The sequence below is a fragment of the Rhinoderma darwinii genome, chromosome 4 (assembly GCF_050947455.1).
Source record: "Rhinoderma darwinii isolate aRhiDar2 chromosome 4, aRhiDar2.hap1, whole genome shotgun sequence".
Classification (NCBI taxonomy): domain Eukaryota; kingdom Metazoa; phylum Chordata; class Amphibia; order Anura; family Rhinodermatidae; genus Rhinoderma; species Rhinoderma darwinii.
In genome coordinates, this window is record NC_134690.1 from 40,645,719 (window position 1) to 40,665,843 (window position 20,125).

Genomic DNA, 20,125 nt, shown 5'->3' on the forward strand with positions numbered 1-20,125 from the left:
GGAAAGTGCCGTCAATTCCTTTATGACTGGAAGTCGCTGCGCCGATGTGAGCAGGGCCTTATAGTTGCTGGTGATTTGTTTTTCTCTAATGGACGTCATGGGCGCCATATCGTATTCACATCTAATTATTGAGTCATTCAGTCAGTCAGTCATCCATTATTCCGTGGTTACGATTTTTCTCCCTTGGATTCGGGGACCTTTACAGTTACGTCATCGGCTGTGAAGGGGTTAAGGGAAAAAATGTGGCCGTTCGTCTGGTCATATGGGGTGAAAGATATTTTTCCTGTAGGGCGGATTACACCAGAATACTGGGCCCACTGGTTGCTCAGTAGGAGAGGAATAATTTCCGCGGAGGTCACGTCTTCTATGCACGGTCTACATTACCTTGCAGCAATCCAGCGTACTGTACTAACCTTTCCTTGGTGTTGATCCAGTGCCTGCGCCGCTACAGAGTATCTTCTGTCATCACATAATGCCCGGAGGTCTGCATAGCTGACACACGCGTTACAGGAGATTGCCAGCGTGAGAGGAAACGTGGCCAAATCGTACGAAATATTGTTGTGTAAGCCTGAAAATCAAATTACTGCCTGAATTTCATATTCCCCGGTTCTGGCGTACAGATTCCAAGTGTTCGTTATATTTCATGTTTTTGTCCAAATGTCCAGTCGTTCTAACGTACGGAATATGTTGTCGTTCTTTCAAATGTGTAAATCTGTAGGTATAGGGTAGATGATGCATTTAAAGGGTTATACGTCATGCACTCGACCGTTGGGCCGTTTTTGACGGCACCCGATAGTCTTCACGGACCCATTCACTTTAGCGGGTGAATCGGATCCGTGAAATATGGTCCGAGTCTCCGATCCGAGGAAAGATAGAACATGTCATCTTTTCTCGGAGCACTGACGGGACTCGGACGGCGCACACGGTCGTGTGCATGAGGCGTTCGTCTTATCACAGACACCCTTTTGAGGCCTTATTCAGACGGATGTGTTCAGTCCATGATATACGGACCGTGTGTCGACCGTATTTCCTGGAGCGACCACGGTTCAGGGAGCCGGACTCTTAGCGTCATAGCTATCCGTGATGCTAGGAGTCCCTGCCTCCCAGCGGAATACTGTCCCGTACTGAGATCCTGATCTCTTCAGATCCGGCTCCCAAGATCCCCGCAGATTTTGCAGGTGGAAAATTCAGCCAGCTATACATTTTTTCTTTCATGGTTGCTGCATGAAAATGGCCGTCCATGTAATACATGTGCTGCCTGTCTGACAGCGTGACAGCCGCTGCCTTGTGACGGACCTCTATGACATCCATAGGCTATAATCGGGCATATGGACAGAGGACGTGCTGCTAGGAAAACCCGTTTAAAGTGGTTGTACAGAATTAGAAAAGCACGGCTACTTTTTTCTAACAGCGACACACCTGTCCACTGGTTGTGTGTGGTATTGCAGCTAAGCTCTATTGAAGTGAATGAGGCTGAGCTGCAATACCGCACTCAACCCGCAGACAGATGTGATACTGTTTTTGAATGAAAGTAGACGTATTTGTTTTAACCCTGTATAGCCCCATTATCTGGAGGCAAGTCGTTATGTAGCCCTAGTCTGATTTCTTACAAAAGTAATAAAGTGCACCTCTAGCCAAAAATTCAACTTGCCTGTACTAGCAATAGTACGCAATCTTTCTCTTTTAAGCTCAGTGGTTTTGCGCCAGACTTCTCCCGGCTGGGATAGGACGTTTCTGTCTCGCATCTGCCAGGCTCAGAATAATGACTGCGCAGCGGGTTCTAAAATCTGCAACATGCTCGATATTCCGCATGGAAAAGCCTCAGATTAGCTTCATTGAATTACAATAGGATGGGATCTATGTGCTTATCCGCTTGCACATCCGTGGCAGAAATCCGACTGTCGGCATTGAATTTCTGCCGCGGATTGTTTTTTTTTAAATCCACCTCAAATTTACCAATGACAAATCCTGAAGGTGTGAACGTACACCTAGTACCTCAGTCTATTGATTTCTACGTATTGTTAAACCCTTGATAAATTCTCCACATTTGGTTTTCGGCAGGCAGGTTCAGAATGCGCACACCGCCTTGGACATGTGGGTTCCAGAATACCAGGAGATCCGTGGGAAGATGATGACGGGGCACGTAGAGTATCAGATTGTGGTGGTCACCTCTCTACCCGCGTTCAAATCAGCCAGGCACATGCCCGAGGATGTGGTACAGTTTGTTGTAAGTACAGATTGGTGATAATGACTTGGAGGCTCATTGCATATACATTCTGTCGGTTTTGAGTCCCCTGTTGGGTCATGGATAATCATTCGTGGTCTGAGACTCTCATTCAATTGGTTTCATCATTAAGTAAACATTTATTATTTTTTTGGGTGAGGATCCAAAGGTCAAACTCGGTAACTAACCATAACAATGGTTTAGCAAATTACAACTGTTCGCTGGATTGAAGTAAATGTTTCTCATATATTAGTTGTGACCATTACACGCCGATCTGAGGACAGCCGCACGATTCATTGGTGTGGTTTGGTGGAGTCCGATAATCCAATGTGTGGTCTGCTTTAGATACTATACTAAGAAAGCCATGGATGTAGGGTTGCCACCAGGGTGGCCGGTATCCGTAAAACATTTTTTTTACCAGCAATAGCAAGTGGCGGTAATATTACATAATAAGACAGTGAGTCCGCAGTTAGGTTACTTACTATTTGGTATGGATACTGGTCTGGCAGACGGCCTAGTCTCCGGAACGTCAGCAACGCCAAGACTAGGTGGTACTAAATGGTTGATTGCAGCAGAGAGCTAGGGACACTTTCGGCAGTGGACATGTGCACGCTGCCTGCCCAGAACCGAGAGTCAAGAGCGGAGGATACTGACTGAGATACAGAGGGTCATTGTCAGAGTTTTCCAGACATAAGGGGCAAATCACACTCCATGTCAAGTCTTACCCTCAAAACCATGGGGTAAGGCCGCAGTGACCTTTTTCTCCATAATGATGTAATGTCCCATGTTCATGTTACTATGTCACATGACTGTATGATCTGATGTTGGCTATCCGCAGGAGATAAAAGTTGTCCAAACCACCAATTTTGGTGGATCGGCCAACGATCTAATGTATCTGGGGACAGCCTGACAGGAAATAAGGATCTATCAAGCCTAAACTTTTTTTCCCCTTGGGAGATAAGCCTCTGTATTATGGGGGAGCGGTGGAGGGAGATCACTCACTTGACCAACATCTTATGTGTGTTACAAGCTTTAGAGTTAGCAGCAATGCCAATGAAAATGTATTCCTGTCAATGCCACACATGACTGTGGGATGTCACTGTGGCCTAGGCACAATACGCGATTGTGGGATACCAGCTACCTAAGAGGACTTCCCAAGGTAAACGTCCCTTTATGTGGGCAGATTTCTGCCCATAACGAGGGCCAATCAACAGTATAGTAAGTCGATCAGCACCCATTTAAAAGCACTTTATCATGGGCGATGCAAACTCTTTGGGGATGAACAATTGTTAGCCCGATAGGTGTTTTTACGGTGGCCACTAATGGGCTTTATTCCGATACAATTGCATTTTTACGGTGCTGCATCTGAAAAAATTAACAAAGCAGGGAGCAGTAGCTGAGGGCTGGGAGAAGTCCTTCTCAAACGGCGAGATCGAGATCAGTATTGATCCCAATCGCTTAAGCCCTCAGATGTGGCACTCAATAGCGGTAAACTGCGTAAATTTAGGATGCAAAAACAAGTGGCGAATTTGCTGGGGGTTTTTTTTTCTATCCCTCCCCCCCAAAGAAACAAAAGTTAATGAAAGTGAATCAATAAATTCTATTTACCCCAAAATGGTGCTATTAAAAAATACAACTTGTCCCGCAAAAAACAAGACCTTCTACAGCTATGTCGATGCAAGCATAAAAAAGTTATAGCTAAAAACGTAAAAAATAGCTTGGTCATTAAAGCCTAAAATAGGCTGGTCACTAAGGGGTTAATTAGATAGTTCGGCACTTATATAATCTGCATATTGCTGACCGCACGTACCCTGTTTATATGAGATGTCCTGCTGACAACGAGGATTTTATAGGCGGTATAAAAGATGCGATCAACTCGTTTGTGGACTGATCACTGACTTTTTTGCATAGGCCAATGATTGGGAACGAGCGCTTCGGCCTGTTATCGTCCCTTGTAAATGGGCCTTAAGGGCCTCTTTTATTTTTAATATCACACAGGTATATAGGATATTTAAAACCCCCAAGTTCCGGGGGTCATGATCTCTATCTCTGGAAATCCTCTACGCCCTGGTCAAGTTTCCCACTGCTGCCAACATAACACTTTTCAATGTTTTAGTCCTTTTTCTACCCTAAGAATGTGGGACCATGGGCCGTTTGGAACTATTTTTGGAAGATGCCAGGCCATGAGAAAATCCGGCCCATAGGCTGCCAAATTGAACTAATGTTACAGATCCAACCTATTTAAGGATATGAAGTTGAATTTAGGATTGATTACAGGAATATTGACACAGCGTAACTCTTTACCGTATTTGAGTGTGTGTCGCAGTGAAGTCATCTGACAGATGCCAGCTACAGCGCAACGGGGACGTTCCAGATGGAGGCTGACATAATTCTGGCAGGTTACAGATAGATTAGTTATGTATGAAAACACAGGAGGGGGGCACATACTGAAGCCATGAGGTCTCCTTGATACTTTCGGGAATGTAGATTTTACAGCGGGGATAATAATAATAACATAGAACACATTTATAGGCTGATTTTTATTGTCTTGAATGACAACATGTTCAACTCTTCAACTCCGAAGGTAAAAAAAAAAAATGTTTTAAAAATGGTGGAGCCCCCGACACGCTCTTTGAATTAGGATAATATTACAATTATTGGCATTTGTTTCGTTATTTTGATGGAGAATCAAATGACTTGAGATTGATTCCAGACCTTCCATCGCCATTAGTGTGGCCATGAAACATGTGAAGCCATGCCTGATACTGGAACACACTAAATTAAATTAATAGTATCTACTCCTGGCAGGAAAACTCCTGATATTTTTTCGTTTGAATTTTAGGTTTGGGGTTGCCAAAAAAGAATGAGCTGTTACCAAGCCAGCTGGGGCGATGACTCGAAATAAATTTGCACTTGCAGCTCTTTTTGTAAAGTAGCTTTGAAATCTCGCCATCAGGGCACTTGCAAGTGAACGTGTTTCGAGTTCGATTTTCTTAAAGGGAATGTGCAGCCGTCGCGACCTGTCAGCAGATCGCATCCGAGGGTGACCAGGTACATAGGTCATCTGAGACCTGCCGAGGTTCTCCATGACTCCAGTAAAGTCCTCCGGTGGAGATCTCCGGTCTATGACCCATTGGTGCACGGCTCTTGGCGTGTCTTCGCACCTAGGCCATGTCTGTCTGACAAAGCTGTACGTTCCATTTAAAGGGGTTTTCCACTTTTATGTAATGGTAAGTAAACTTTTATTAAACCTCTGACATGTCATAGTAACATGTCAGAAGTTTTGTTCGGTGGGGGTCCGAGCATTGAGACACCCACCGACCGCTAAAACAAAGTGGCAGAATCACTCGGATGAGCACTGTTCTGCTTAGTTTCTAATCGGCTTTCCTTGGAAAGACGAGCAAGCGGTTTACAGACTCATAGACTTTCTATTGAGCCCGTAAACCGCTCCGAAAAAAGGAGATCAGAAACTAAGCAGCACAGCACTCACCGAAGCGCTTCTGCCGCTTCGCTCAAGCGATCGGTGGTGGTCTCAGTGCTCAGACCCCCACTGATCAAAACTTCTGACGTGTCACTATGACACGTCAAAAGTTTAGTTACCCTTTAATCATTGTATAATGAAAGGTTCTGATGTACTTAGCTCACAGAGGATTACCTGACTGCCTTGGTACCCTCACTCTATCCATTTGGCCCAGTTGTGTTTAAAGGGATTGTCCAGTTTAGAAAACTTCTTTTCATACACCCTATTAGGGAATGCTGAGTATATAAATGGGGGTCCCCTGTTCAGGATCCTCATTTCTTGTCCAGAGTGTAGAGCGGTAATAAAGAGTGTCTCTCTCGCTCTGGAGGAACTGTCCTGACCTGTCCTTCATTACACGGACAACCCTTTCATTTGAGTGGAAACTGTAATGCTTAATTTCCCCCGTGGTGACGTTGCAGGGAAATTGAACACTAAGGCCCCATGCACACGAACGTGCTTTTGCGGCTGCAATTCCGCGGAAAATCCACGGGAGAATTGCGGCCCCTTTCATTCCTATGGGGACATGCACACGAATGTGGTTTCCATGGTCTGTGCACAGCCCCGGAGCCCGGACCACAGAAAGAACGGGCAAGCCTTATTACGGCCGTGTTCTGCGGTCCGGGCTCATTGATAATAATGGCCGCGACCATGTGCACAGCCCGCGATTGTCGGGCGGCTTGCGGCTGACACTCCGTGGCCGACTGACCCGAAAATCACGGCCGTGCACATGGCTACGGTCGTGTGCATGAGGCCTTACTGCCAGGTTTCCCTACAGATTACAGGTGATTGCTGGGGTCCCATCAGGGGGACACTTTGTGATGGGCTTTTTGTCAAGGGATCCTTCTTACAAGTAGGGATTTTCCAAAGTGGAGGACGCCCTTTAACCACTTCCTGCCACAGGATGTATGTTTAGGTCACAGGCAGGGTTCCTGCAATCTGACATAAATATACATTCTGATGATCGCTGGGATTGACAACTGCTCTCTCGCAGCAATTCTCCTGTTCTCCTGTTGCTTATATACACCGCATTCCAAATTATTATGCACATGTTATTTTTCGCTGATTTTCCTAAATAGTCGATGCAAATGACAGTCAGTATAATCTTCAAGCCATCAACCGTTGGAGTATAATGCAAATTTTATTGAACAAATCTCCTAATGATAACAGATTTTTTTTTAGAAGTAAAAAACTCAAAATGCACTGTTTCAAATTATTATGCACAACAGAGATCAAAACATTTTAACCCCTTAGTGACCAACAATACGCCTTTTCACGTTCGTCACTAAGGGGCCTTAGGCTAGGCTGACCACTTTTCACATGAGCCTAGTCTAAGTCCTGCACGGGTCTCCCGTGCAGGCTGGAGCCTGGGCTCAGCTCTCTAATGACAGCTGAGCTCCTGCTCCAACACCCGCGATCGAAGTTTACTTAGATCGCGGCCGTTTAACCCGTTAAATGCCGCCGTCAATAGCGACCGCGGCATTTAACTTGTTTACAGAGGGAGTGCGCTCCCACTGTCACCCATCGGCGGCCTGCGAATGCAATCGCGGGTCTACGATGGGTTGTCATGGCAACCGGGGGCTTGATAAAAGGTCTGCCCTGGACATATGCCTGTTAGGACGCACCGGAGGCACGTCCTAATAGATTGCCTGTCAGATTTACAATGACAGGCAATAATGCTCTGGTATACGAAGTATACCAAAGCATTATAGCAGCGATCTGAAGATCGCACAGTAAAGTCCCCTAGTGGGACTAGTGAAATAAATAATAAATGTGAAATAAAGATTAATAATAAAAATTACAGTAAAAAAATAAATCAATTTTTTTCCATAAAAAGTGGTTTTATTTAGTAAAAGTGTAAAAAAGAAATAAAAGTACACATATATGGTATCGCCGCTACTGTAATGACGCCATTAATAAAGTTAATATGTAATTTAAACCGCAAGGTGAACACCGTAAAAAACAATGGCGAAATTGCAATTTTTTTCCTTTACCCCCCAAAAAAGTAATAATAAAAATGAATCAATAAGTCCCATGCACCCCAAAACAGTACCAATCAAAACTACGTCTTGTCCCGCAGAAAACAAGCCCAAAAAATCACTACATTGATGGAAAAATAAAAAAGTTACGGCTCTTGGAAAGCGACGATGCAAAAACAAATAATTTTAGTTCAAAAGTGTTTTTATTGTGCAAAAGTCGTAAAACATAAAAAAAACTCTACATATGTGGCATCGCCGTAATCGTACCGACCCATAGAATAAAGGTAACATGTTATTTACGTCGCACAGTGAACGGCGTCAATTTAAAAACGCATAGAACAATGGCGGAATTTCAGGGTTTTTTTTATAATCCCCCCCCCCCAAAAAAAGTTAATAAAAGTTAATAAAAAAATTATATGTACCCTAAAATGGTGCTATTAAAAAGTACAACTAATCCCGCAAAAAAGAAAGGCCTCATACAGCTATGTAGACGAAAAAATAAAAAAGTTATAGCTCTTTGAATGCGACTATAGAAAAACGAATAAAATAGCTTGGTCATTAGGGCCTAAAATGGGCTGGTCACTAAGGTTGTAAAGAGAACTAAAATGGTAATTTGTTGAATTTGCAGCATCAGGAGGTCATATTTACAGAAATCAAAAGCTCTTTCAATAAAAAAAAACTTAGCAGGCCAAGTTACATGTTAACATAAGACCCCTTCTTTGATATCACCTTCACAATTCTTGCATCCATTAAATTTGTGAGAATTTGGACAGTTTCTGCTTGAATATCTTTGCAGGATGTCAGAATAGCCTCCCAGAGCTTCTGTTTTGATGTGAACTGCCTCCCACCCTCATAGATATTTTGCTTGAGGATGCTCCGAAGGTTCTCAATAGGGTTGAGGTCAGGGGAACATGGGGGCCACACCATGATTTTCTCTCCTTTTATGCCCATAGCAGCCAATGACACAGAGGTATTCTTTGCAGCATGAGATGGTGCATTGTCATGCATGAAGATAATTTTGCTACGGAAGGCACGGTTCTTCTTTTTGTACCACGGAAGAAAGCGGTCAGTCATAAACTCTACGTACTTTGCAGAGGTCATTTTCACACTGTCAGGGACCCTAAAGGGGCCTACCAGCTCTCTCCCCATGATTCCAGCCCAAAACATGACTCCGCCACCTCCTTGCTGACGTCGCAGCCTTGTTGGGACATGGTGGCCATTCACCAACCATCCACTACTCCATCCATCTGGGTCATCCAGGGTTGCACAGCACTCATCCGTAAACAACACGGTTTGAAAATGAGTCTTCATGTATTTCTGAGCCCACTGCAACCGTTTCTGCTTGTGAGCATTGTTTAGGGGTGGCCGAATAATAGCTTTATGCACACTTGCAAACCTCTGGAGGATCCTACACCTTGAGTTTCGCGGGACTCCAGAGGCACCAGCGGCTTCAAATACCTGTTTGCTGCTTTGCAATGGCATTTTAGCAGCTGCTCTCCTAATCCTATTAATTTGTCTGGCAGAAACCTTCCTCATTATGCCTTTATCTGAACGAACCCGTCTGTGCTCTGAATCTAAGTTTTTTTTCTTGAAATATCCAATGTTTTCATACCTTGTCCAAAGTGTATTGCACTATGTCACGCTTTTCGGCAGCAGAGAGATCCTTTTTCTTTCCCATATTGCTTGAAACCTGTGGCCTGCTTAATAATGTGGAACGTCCTTAACCCCTTAGTGACCAGCCTATTTTAGGCCCTAATGACCAAGCTATTTTATTCGTTTTTCTATAGTCGCATTCAAAGAGCTATAACGTTCTTATTTTTTCGTCTACATAGCTGTATGAGGACTTGTTTTTTGCGGGATTAGTTGTGCTTTTTAATGGCACCATTTTTGGGTACATATAATTTTTATATTAACTTTTATTAACCTTTTTGGGGGGGATTATAAAAAAAAACTGAAATTCCGCCATTGTTCTATGCGTTTTTAAATTGACGCCGTTCACTGTGCGACGTAAATAACATGTTACCTTTATTCTATGGGTCGGTACGATTACGGCGATACCACATGTGTAGAGGTTTTTTTATGTTTTACGACTTTTGCACAATAAAAACACTTTTGAACTAAAATTATTTGCTTTTGCATCGTCGCTTTCCAAGAGCCGTAATTTCTTTATTTTTCCATCGATGTAGTGATTTTTGGGCTTGTTTTCTGCGGGGCAAGACGTAGTTTTGAATGGTACTGTTTTGGGGTGCGTGGGACTTATTGATTCATTTTTATTATGACTTTTTTGGGGGGCAATGGAAAAAAATTGCAATTTCGCCATGGTTTTTTGCGTTTTTTTTTTACGGTGTTCACTTTGCGGTTTAAATTACATATTAACTTTATTAATGGAGTCATTACGGTCGCGGCGATACCACATATGTGTACTTTTTTTTTTTTTTTTTACACTTTTACTAAATAAAACCACTTTTTATGGAAAAAAATGGTTTTATTTATTTTTTTACTGTAATTTTTATTAATAATCTTTATTTCACTTTGATGACTGATTTTATTAGTCCCACTAGGGGACTTTACTGTGCGATGTTCCGATCGCTGCTATAATGCTCTGGTATACTTCGTATACCAGAGCATTATTGCCTGTCAGTGTAAATCTGACAGGCAATCTGTTAGGACGTGCCACCGGCGCGTCCTAACAGGAATATGTCCAGGGCAGACCTGGGGGCTTTTATCAGGCCCCCGGCTGCCATGACACCCCATCGGAGACCCGCGATTTCATTCGCGGGCCGCCGATGGGTGACAGAGGGAGCGCACTCCGTCTGTAAACAAAGTTAAATGCCGCGGTCGCTATTGACTGCAGCATTTAACGGGTTAAACGGCCGCGATCGAAGTAAACTTCGATCGCGGGCGTTGGAGCAGGAGCTCAGCTGTCATCAGACAGCAGAGCCCCGGCTCCTGCCTGCACGGGAGACCCGTGCAGGACTTAGACTAGGCTGACATGAAAAGGCGTCAGCCTAGCCTAAAGCCCATTAGTGACCGACGTAAAAAGGCGTATTAGTGGTCACTAAGGGGTTAAGTAGTTTTCCTTTGATTGGGCACACCTGGCAAACTAATTATCACAGCTGTCTGAGATTGATTACAATGATCCAAAGAGCTCTAAGGGTATGTTCACACGTAGTCAACAAAAACGTCTGAAAATCCAGAGCTGTTTTCAAGGGAAAACAGACCCTGCTTTTCAGACGTTTTTTTACCAACTCGCATTTTTCGCGGCGTTTTCACGCCGTTTTCGCGGCGTTTTTTACGTCCGTTTTTGGAGCTGTTTTCATTGGAGTCTATGAGAAAACAGCTCCAAAAACGTCCAAAGAAGTGTCCTGTATATAATGTATATAAGTGTCCCGCATATAATGTATATAAGTGTCCTGCATATAATGTATATAAGTGTCCTGCATATAATGTATATATAAGTGTCCTGCATATAATGTATATATAAGTGTCCTGCATATAATGTATATAAGTGTCCCGCATATAATGTATATAAGTGTCCTGCCTATAATGTATATAAGTGTCCCGCATATAATGTATATAAGTGTCCCGCATATAATGTATAGAAGTGTCCTGCATATAATGTATAGAAGTGTCCTGCATATAATGTATAGAAGTGTCCTGCATATAATGTATAGAAGTGTCCTGCATATAATGTATAGAAGTGTCCTGCATATAATGTATAGAAGTGTCCTGCATATAATGTATAGAAGTGTCCTGCATATAATGTATAGAAGTGTCCTGCATATAATGTATAGAAGTGTCCTGCATATAATGTATAGAAGTGTCCTGCATATAATGTATATAAGTGTCCTGCATATAATGTATATAAGTGTCCTGCACTTCTTTTGACGAGGCTGTATTTTTACGCGTCGTCGTTTGACAGCTGTCAAACGACGACGCGTAAATAACAGGTCGTCTGCACAATACGTCGGCAAACCCATTCAAATGAATGGGCAGATGTTTGCCGACGTATTGTAGCCCTATTTTCAGACGTAAAACGAGGCAAAATACGCCTCGTATACGTCTGAAATTTGGCCGTGTGAACATACCCTAAAACACAATACCATCCATGAGTTTCATTGAAAAACGAATAATTAAATGTTTATGACACTTAAATCCAATGTGCATAATAATTTGGAACACGGTGTAGCGCCAAAATATTCTACAGCGCTGTACAGAGATTGTCATCACTCACATCAATAGGGATCTTAATCTAATTTCCCTATCCCAGACACATATACTAGTGCCATTGTTGATCCTGGCACCAACAGAGAGATGGGTCTCCCTTTGTTTACCTACCCTAAAGCCAGGATCAGACTATAAGAAGAGCACATAGGGCACGTACCCTGGGGCCTCCATCTTGGGGACCTTGAGTTCCTCCACCACCCACTCTCCCCGATGGATGTTTGTGATCCTATCCAGCTGAGAAGAGATAGAGAGGTGGGCATGCATGCATGGGGCTTTCTTTTTGAAGCCCAAGGGTATGTCCACACGTAGCGCAACAGATTTAATTGTGGAAAATCCGCAGTGTAATACAGTAGCAGCAAAGTGGATGAGATTTGAACAAATCTCACCCCCCTCCGCACGCAGTGTAAAAAAAAAAAACACTGAAAAAATGTTTGACCTGCGGTGCGTTTTTTTTAATCCGCAGTATGTCAATTTATGCTGCGGAATCACAGGTTTCCTGGGGAGGGGAGGTAAAACCTGCAACAAATAGCAGATGTTGCGATTTTTGCGGTGGAAAATCTGCGATCCTGCCGCAAAAATCACAACTCAGAAAAAAAAAGTATATTCTTACCCAGATCTCTATGCTCATGCGTCAAGCCAGGTCTCCAGGGATGACGTTCCATCCCATGCAACTTCTGAAGCCAATCACAGGCTGCAGCAGCCACATGGGAGGAAACCTCTTCCCAGGAGACCGGGCTGCAGGGCGTCAGAGGGACTCGTCGCCATGGCTATGGGTAAGTATAGACCTTTTTTTTTTTTTTTTTACGTGCTGTTTTCCGCTGCAGACATTTCGGCTGAAAAACGACACCACAATTTGGTACGATTTTTTGGGATGGAATTCCCTGCGGGCTCCAGGGCAGATACCTTGTGTACCTTTTATGCAGCGTATCCGCCCTGTGTAAACATAAATTGAGGGAGTATTAGCCCGGCTGTCTCCCTAAATAACAGACTTTAGTGGAGAGGCCAACACACATGCATAGCCACCCTGGCCGCGATAGGGGGTCTAAGTTGGGGTCCCTGAGCAACTTTTTGGCCCAAGGGGCCCAACCAAGTTTAATCTGACCCTAAAAAAGGCCTAGAACCGCTTTAGCCGTAATATTTAACTCATTATGGGCTAGTCATGCCACTGACTAGAAAAGGACATCTCTTCCAAGACGTGTGAATGGCTGGGACAGGGTTAAATGCTAAAACCCTGAATAGAATTAAAGCAAATTTAAAAAAAGAAAAGTAAAAATTAAGTTAACGAAAATAAAAAAATATTGTTGCAAATAAAATAAATTAGAACCTTTTTTATATGCGTAACAGCCACACAATAATATGGTTCTTAGCATGGCATCACCTGCCCGTCATATGGTTCCTACCTGGCACATTGAAATATCCGTTATCATTGGTGCACACCTTGGGAGCCACATTCAGGGGGCCTTAGAGCGACTCTAGACAGGAAGAGAGAGGAAGTCTTGTGGGGTGAGTCTCGACTTCCCACAAATCTACATCCGGCAGCCTACATGACATTGCACAATGAGTGATTCATCCTCTGTTTAAGTGGACGCCGAGCTCCAAGTGAATGTCTACCTTTTAACCCCATGTCATTTTTAGATCCAAATTTCTGTGTAGGGAGTAGAGTTTCATTATTTCTGATACAAATCCACTGCATAGACAAAGTTAAAGAATAAGATGTTTGATGTTTGCAGTCACCACTAGAGGGAGCGTAGGAGCTGGTTTATTATAGTAATGCATACATGGTATGCAGTCAGGTCATGCCTCCCCCTACTGTTGGCTACAGGAAGGCAGAATTGTAGAATTTTACTCAATGTCTGTGCCACAGGTTTGGAGCTTTGGATCAGAAAAACAGAGCTATAAACATAAGTTATAAAATTATTTCAAACAGAATTTTAAAACTATTTAGATTAAAAAAATTATGAGTTCTAGTGTGTACATAAACTTTTGAGGGATTGTCTCATGAAGGCAAGCCTTGTCCATATGCCCTCTTATGCCAAATTCAGACGAATGTTGAAATCGTCCGTGTTTCGGCCGTTCTTTTAATGACCGTCACACGGCTGCATGTACGGTATATTTATGGGGCCCGTGAAAAAATAGGACATGTCCTATTTTTGTCGATATTCACAGATCCCTCAATAGACTCACTCAAGTCTATGAGGGATTCGTGAAAACGGGTCCCGCATGGGTGCAAATCGGCTGTAAAAAAACAGCCGATTTAAATTACATATGTCCATCTGAATAAGGCTTTAGGGGTTCTCCTCCACCAGACCTCTCTGTAAGCCAGAACAGAAAGCCAACAAAATCCAACTTGTCTGGCAAGGGCATCTACCTGCCCCCACTCCGTAAGTGACCAGCAGCCACCGGATCAAAGTCATGGGCCAGGTATTTTGAGAGGCTAAGGTGCAGAAGTGCCCCAGGAATGGTGACCCTTTGGGGCCTTGAAATCACTGGGGATGGGATCCCACTGACGGAAGGCACATTTACATGCACTTTACTTTTGAGCGCACACACCTCTGTATTGTACGGGCCTTTTGGCTTGTCAAAACAGAAAATCTATTATAATTCCCGTCAGATTGCCGGGCCGGGCCATACTTCACGACACTGCGTATCCACTTCACACATGTGTCAGTCACAAGGACTTTTTACGGTGCCCTTAGTGTAGGCCCTTAGGCTCCATACCCACCTGCAACCACAGCTCGCCTCTCTGAGGAAGTCCAATCTAGACTTCGAATCTTGCGGGGTGCTTGATAGCCTAGGCAGACACCGGTGTACTGAGGGGTCGCCCGCGATGATGACCCCCTTTTTTTTTCACCCTAGCAGGGCCTTCTAGCTTGAAGAGTTAGTGAATAAACACGGGTCCGTTTTAGAGGGCATCCATATGCACTTTTTTGCGATTTGCTTCCCTTTTTTGCACAAAGGTTAATAAAGCACAAACTTGGAATTCTTCTATAGGGAACTTCAGTTCTATTACTTGCTATATTATTTCTGACCAGCAGGGGGTGCACCAACACCATACAACATGCACAGTGACAGCCCTGATACAATACCAGTCATGTTTCATGTTTTCTCTTCCGGGCCGCCATTGCTGGCACGGCAAACTGCGGACAGCCGCCCACATTTTCGACCAGTTCTCCCATACAAAGTATGGGTGCACGGCCCGTAAAAAGCAAGAGAACGGACATGTCCTATCTTTTGCGGTACATTTCTACAGCACGGACACCTTCCCGTAAATATACGGGAAGGTGTCTGCAGTCAATAGAAGTGAATGTGTCCGTAATTGCGGACCGCAATTACGGACGATTTTTATGGTCGTGTACATGGGGCTTAAGTGAAAACATTGGCTGAAAGGACAGCTACATTTGAGGTTGTGTTGCCCCACAACTATATTTGACACTATCTAATGGATCAATTTTAGCCCTATATACCCAGGTGTATGTCCTCTAAGAAGGGGCCTGACATTGCTGTATGCCTATAAGACCATGCCAGAGGCACGTACTCATAGATTGCCTGCTCACACGGCGTGTATTTGACGTGTATGTTGGCACGATTTACGCGTCAAAATACGCGACAAAAAGCGCTTGATTAAGCTTCTAATTCAAATCAATGGGACAGCGCGCAGTTAGTGCATACCATGCGTTGTTTTTTTACGCAAGCGTGTTTCAAAAGCACGTTGTGTAAAAGAAAAAGCATTGACGTGTAAAATGCGCAAGAAGCGCACACAAAACGCATCATAAATCACATGGAAAATACGTAAAACTCCTGTATTTCAAGAAGCGCTTCACAAGAAACGCTAACGTATTTGGCGCGTTTACACGTTGTTGTTTTTTTAGCGCCGTGTGAACATGCCCTGACAGACAATAATGCCTTGGTATACTAAGTATACCAAAGCATTATATAAGTGATCAAAAAATTGCATTGTGAAGTCCACTACTGGGATTAAAAAAATTATTAATTGAAATAAAATAAAGTTTATTTAATAAAAATATTTGACATAAAAGACCCATTTTTCGAGAATTTTTTTTTAAATTTAATTTAATTTTTTTTTTTAAATACACATATATGGTATCGCCGCGATCGTAATGACCTGAGCAATAAAGTTGACATGTTTTTTAAGCCGAATGGTAAACACTATACAGAAAACAACAGCATAATATTTTATTTTTCCCGAACCACACCAAAAACAATCGTAGCAATCGGCTGTAATCTGTGTGGGAACTCAGCAGCAAGTGCTCAATTCTCCTGCAGCGCCATCACAGGGGAACTGAAGCATTACACAGTTCTCATTGTTACCAATGGGCCATACCTGTAAGACATGGGTCCTATAGGGTGAGAGACGTTCTTAGTAGATTTTGTCCGCTTTGGCCAAGAGATGCGGGCCTTGAAGTACAGATTTCCTATAAAATTCCCTTTTAGGTTATTTGAAGATGGGTTTTACTGTTTTAAGAACTATCGAAATCTAAAGCATGTACTCCTGTAATTGTCCAGTAGAGGGCACCCTAACAATTTTAATATATTTTTCTGTAATATTATGACTGATTCCTATTATTATTCATTTATATTTTGTCGTGCTAGGAATGCTGTTTCATTTTCCAAAGGTTTTGCAATGTAACTACACAATATATTTACAAGCACCACAAAAAGAATAATTATGTGTCAGTCCGTGTTCGGTCCGTGGCCTAAATAATAACGTCATAATTCATGGTTTATGGATAACACACAGTTAGTGATCCCAGACACGGTGCTAAAGACCGGTTGAGCCCTAATCCTTCTCATTTACTTTCATTTATCTTTGGCAGGTATCTAGAAAATACAGCGAGATTGAAGAATTCTACCACAAAGTTTCCACACTGTACCCCAAGTATTCACTGCCGCCATTTCCACGGAAGGTGTTATTTGTGGGCGAGACTGACATCCGGGAAAGGAGAGCCGCCTTCAACGATATTGTGAAGGCCATCGCTGGTGAGGAGGAGCTAGCTTCATCTCCGGAGCTGTGGGATTTCTTAGGTCAGCATTTATATCACTGATTCACCATGTTTCAAGAATGAAAAGAAAAAATAATAAAAAATAAATAAAAATATATATGTGTATATATATATATATATATATATATATATATATATATATATATATACATACACACATACATATACACACCTCTTAAATGGATGTAATTGCGCGGCTACCATGTAAACACATTCTTATCTCTGTTTTAGTTTGGAATTCTGATGGGCGGTACTGTGCAGCTGGCTCAGTTATGGGGGATTATGTCAGGCTGGCTCAGTTATGGGGGATTATGTAAACCTGGCACAGTTATGGGGGATTATGTAAACCTGGCTCTGTGTTATGGGGGATTCTGTCAGGCTGGCTCAGTTATGGGGGATTATGTCAGGCTGGCTCAGTTATGGGGGATTATGTCAGGCTGGCTCAGTTATGGGAGATTATGTAAACCTGGCTCAGTTATGGGGGATTATGTCAGGCTGGCTCAATTATGGGAGATTATGTAAACCTGGCTCAGTTATGGGGGATTATGTCAGGCTGGCTCAGTTATGGGGGATTATGTCAGGCTGGCTCAGTTATGGGGGATTATGTCAGGCTGGCTCAGTTATGGGGGATTATGTCAGGCTGGCTCAATTATGGGGGATTATGTAAACCTGGCACAGTTATGGGGGATTATGTCAGGCTGGGTCAGTTATGGGGGATTATGTCAGGCTAGCTCAGTTATGGGGGATTATGTCAGGCTGGCTCAGTTATGGGGGATTATGTCAGGCTGGCTCAGTTATGGGGGATTATGTCAGGCTGGCTCAGTTATGGGAGATTATGTAAACCTGGCTCAGTTATGGGGGATTATGTCAGGCTGGCTCAATTATGGGAGATTATGTAAACCTGGCTCAGTTATGGGGGATTATGTCAGGCTGGCTCAGTTATGGGGGATTATGTCAGGCTGGCTCAGTTATGGGGGATTATGTCAGGCTGGCTCAATTATGGGGGATTATGTAAACCTGGCACAGTTATGGGGGATTATGTCAGGCTGGCTCAGTTATGGGGGATTATGTCAGTCTGGCTCAGTTATGGGGGATTATGTCAGGCTGGCTCAGTTATGGGGGATTATGTAAACCTGGCTCAGTTATGGGGGATTATGTAAACCTGGCTCAGTTATGAGGGATTATGTCAGGCTGGCTCAGATATGGGGGATTATGCCAGGCTGGCTCAGTTATGGGGGATTATGCCAGGCTGGCTCAGTTATGGGAGATTATGTCAGGCTGGCTCAGTTATGGGGGATTATGTCAGGCTGGCTCAGTTATGGGGGATTATGTAAACCTGGCTCAGTTATGGGGGATTATGTAAACCTGGCTCAGTTATGAGGGATTATGTCAGGCTGGCTCAGATATGGGGGATTATGCCAGGCTGGCTCAGTTATGGGGGATTATGTCAGGCTGGCTCAGTTATGGGGGATTATGTCAGGCTGGCTCAGTTATGGGGGATTATGTAAACCTGGCTCAGTTATGGGGGATTATGTAAACCTGGCTCAGTTATGAGGGATTATGTCAGGCTGGCTCAGATATGGGGGATTATGCCAGGCTGGCTCAGTTATGGGGGATTATGTCAGGCTGGCTCAGTTATGGGGGATTATGTCAGGCTGGCTCAGTTATGGGGGATTATGTAAACCTGGCTCAGTTATGGGGGATTATGTAAACCTGGCTCAGTTATGAGGGATTATGTCAGGCTGGCTCAGATATGGGGGATTATGCCAGGCTGGCTCAGTTATGGGGGATTATGTCAGGCTGGCTCAGTTATGGGGGATTATGTCAGGCTGGCTCAGTTATGGGGGATTATGTAAACCTGGCTCAGTTATGGGGGATTATGTAAACCTGGCTCAGTTATGAGGGATTATGTCAGGCTGGCTCAGATATGGGGGATTATGCCAGGCTGGCTCAGTTATGGGGGATTATGTCAGGCTGGCTCAGTTATGGGGGATTATGTCAGGCTGGCTCAGTTATGGGGGATTATGTAAACCTGGCTCAGTTATGGGGGATTATGTAAACCTGGCTCAGTTATGAGGGATTATGTCAGGCTGGCTCAGATATGGGGGATTATGCCAGGCTGGCTCAGTTATGGGGGATTATGCCAGGCTGGCTCAGTTATGGGGGATTATGTCAGGCTGGCTCAGTTATGGGGGATTATGTCAGGCTGGCTCAGTTATGGGGGATTATGTCAGGCTGGCTCAGTTATGGGGGATTATGTAAACCTGGCTCAGTTATGGGGGATTATGTAAACCTGGCTCAGTTATGAGGGATTATGTCAGGCTGGCTCAGATATGGGGGATTATGCCAGGCTGGCTCAGTTATGGGGGATTATGTCAGGCTGGCTCAGTTATGGGGGATTATGTCAGGCTGGCTCAGTTATGGGGGATTATGTCAGGCTGGCTCAGTTATGGGGGATTATGTCAGGCTGGCTCAGTTATGGGGGATTATGTCAGGCTGGCTCAGTTATGGGGGATTATGTCAGGCTGGCTCAGTTATGGGGGATTATGTAAACCTGGCTCAGTTATGGGGGATTATGTAAACCTGGCTCAGTTATGGGGGATTATGCCAGGCTGGCTCAGTTATGGGGGATTATGCCAGGCTGGCTCAGATATGGGGGATTATGCCAGGCTGACTCAGTTATGGGGGATTATGTCAGGCTGGCTCAGTTATGGGGGATTATGTCAGGCTGGCTCAGTTATGGGGGATTATGTCAGGCTGGCTCAGTTATGGGGGATTATGTCAGGCTGGCTCAGTTATGGGGGATTATGTCAGGCTTGCTCAGTTATGGGGGATTATGTCACGCTGGCTCAGTTATGGGGGATTATGTCAGGCTGGCTCAGTTATGGGGGATTATGTCAGGCTGGCTCAGTTATGGGGGATTATGTCAGGCTGGCTCAGTTATGGGGGATTATGTCACGCTGGCTCAGTTATGGGGGATTATGTCAGGCTGGCTCAGTTATGGGGGATTATGTCACGCTGGCTCAGTTATGGGGGATTATGTCACGCTGGCACAGTTATGAGAAATTATGTGGGGCTTTTGAGCAATTTATAAGAGCAATCCAGTCAGAACTGTTACCATGTCATGCTTTGTGCAGACCATGACCATCCGTTTTAT

General features: G+C 43.9%; 1 protein-coding gene across 2 annotated transcripts in view; it reads left to right on the top strand.

The window, feature by feature from the left end:
• Positions 1-20,125, top strand: part of HS1BP3 (HCLS1 binding protein 3) — a 95,307-nt gene that overhangs the window by 1,079 nt on the left and 74,103 nt on the right. For both annotated transcript variants that reach the window (XM_075861053.1, XM_075861054.1), the window contains exons 2-3: positions 2,062-2,227; positions 16,783-16,990. In XM_075861053.1, the coding sequence (XP_075717168.1) occupies positions 2,062-2,227; positions 16,783-16,990 (374 nt within the window). The remainder of the gene's footprint in view (positions 1-2,061; positions 2,228-16,782; positions 16,991-20,125) is intronic.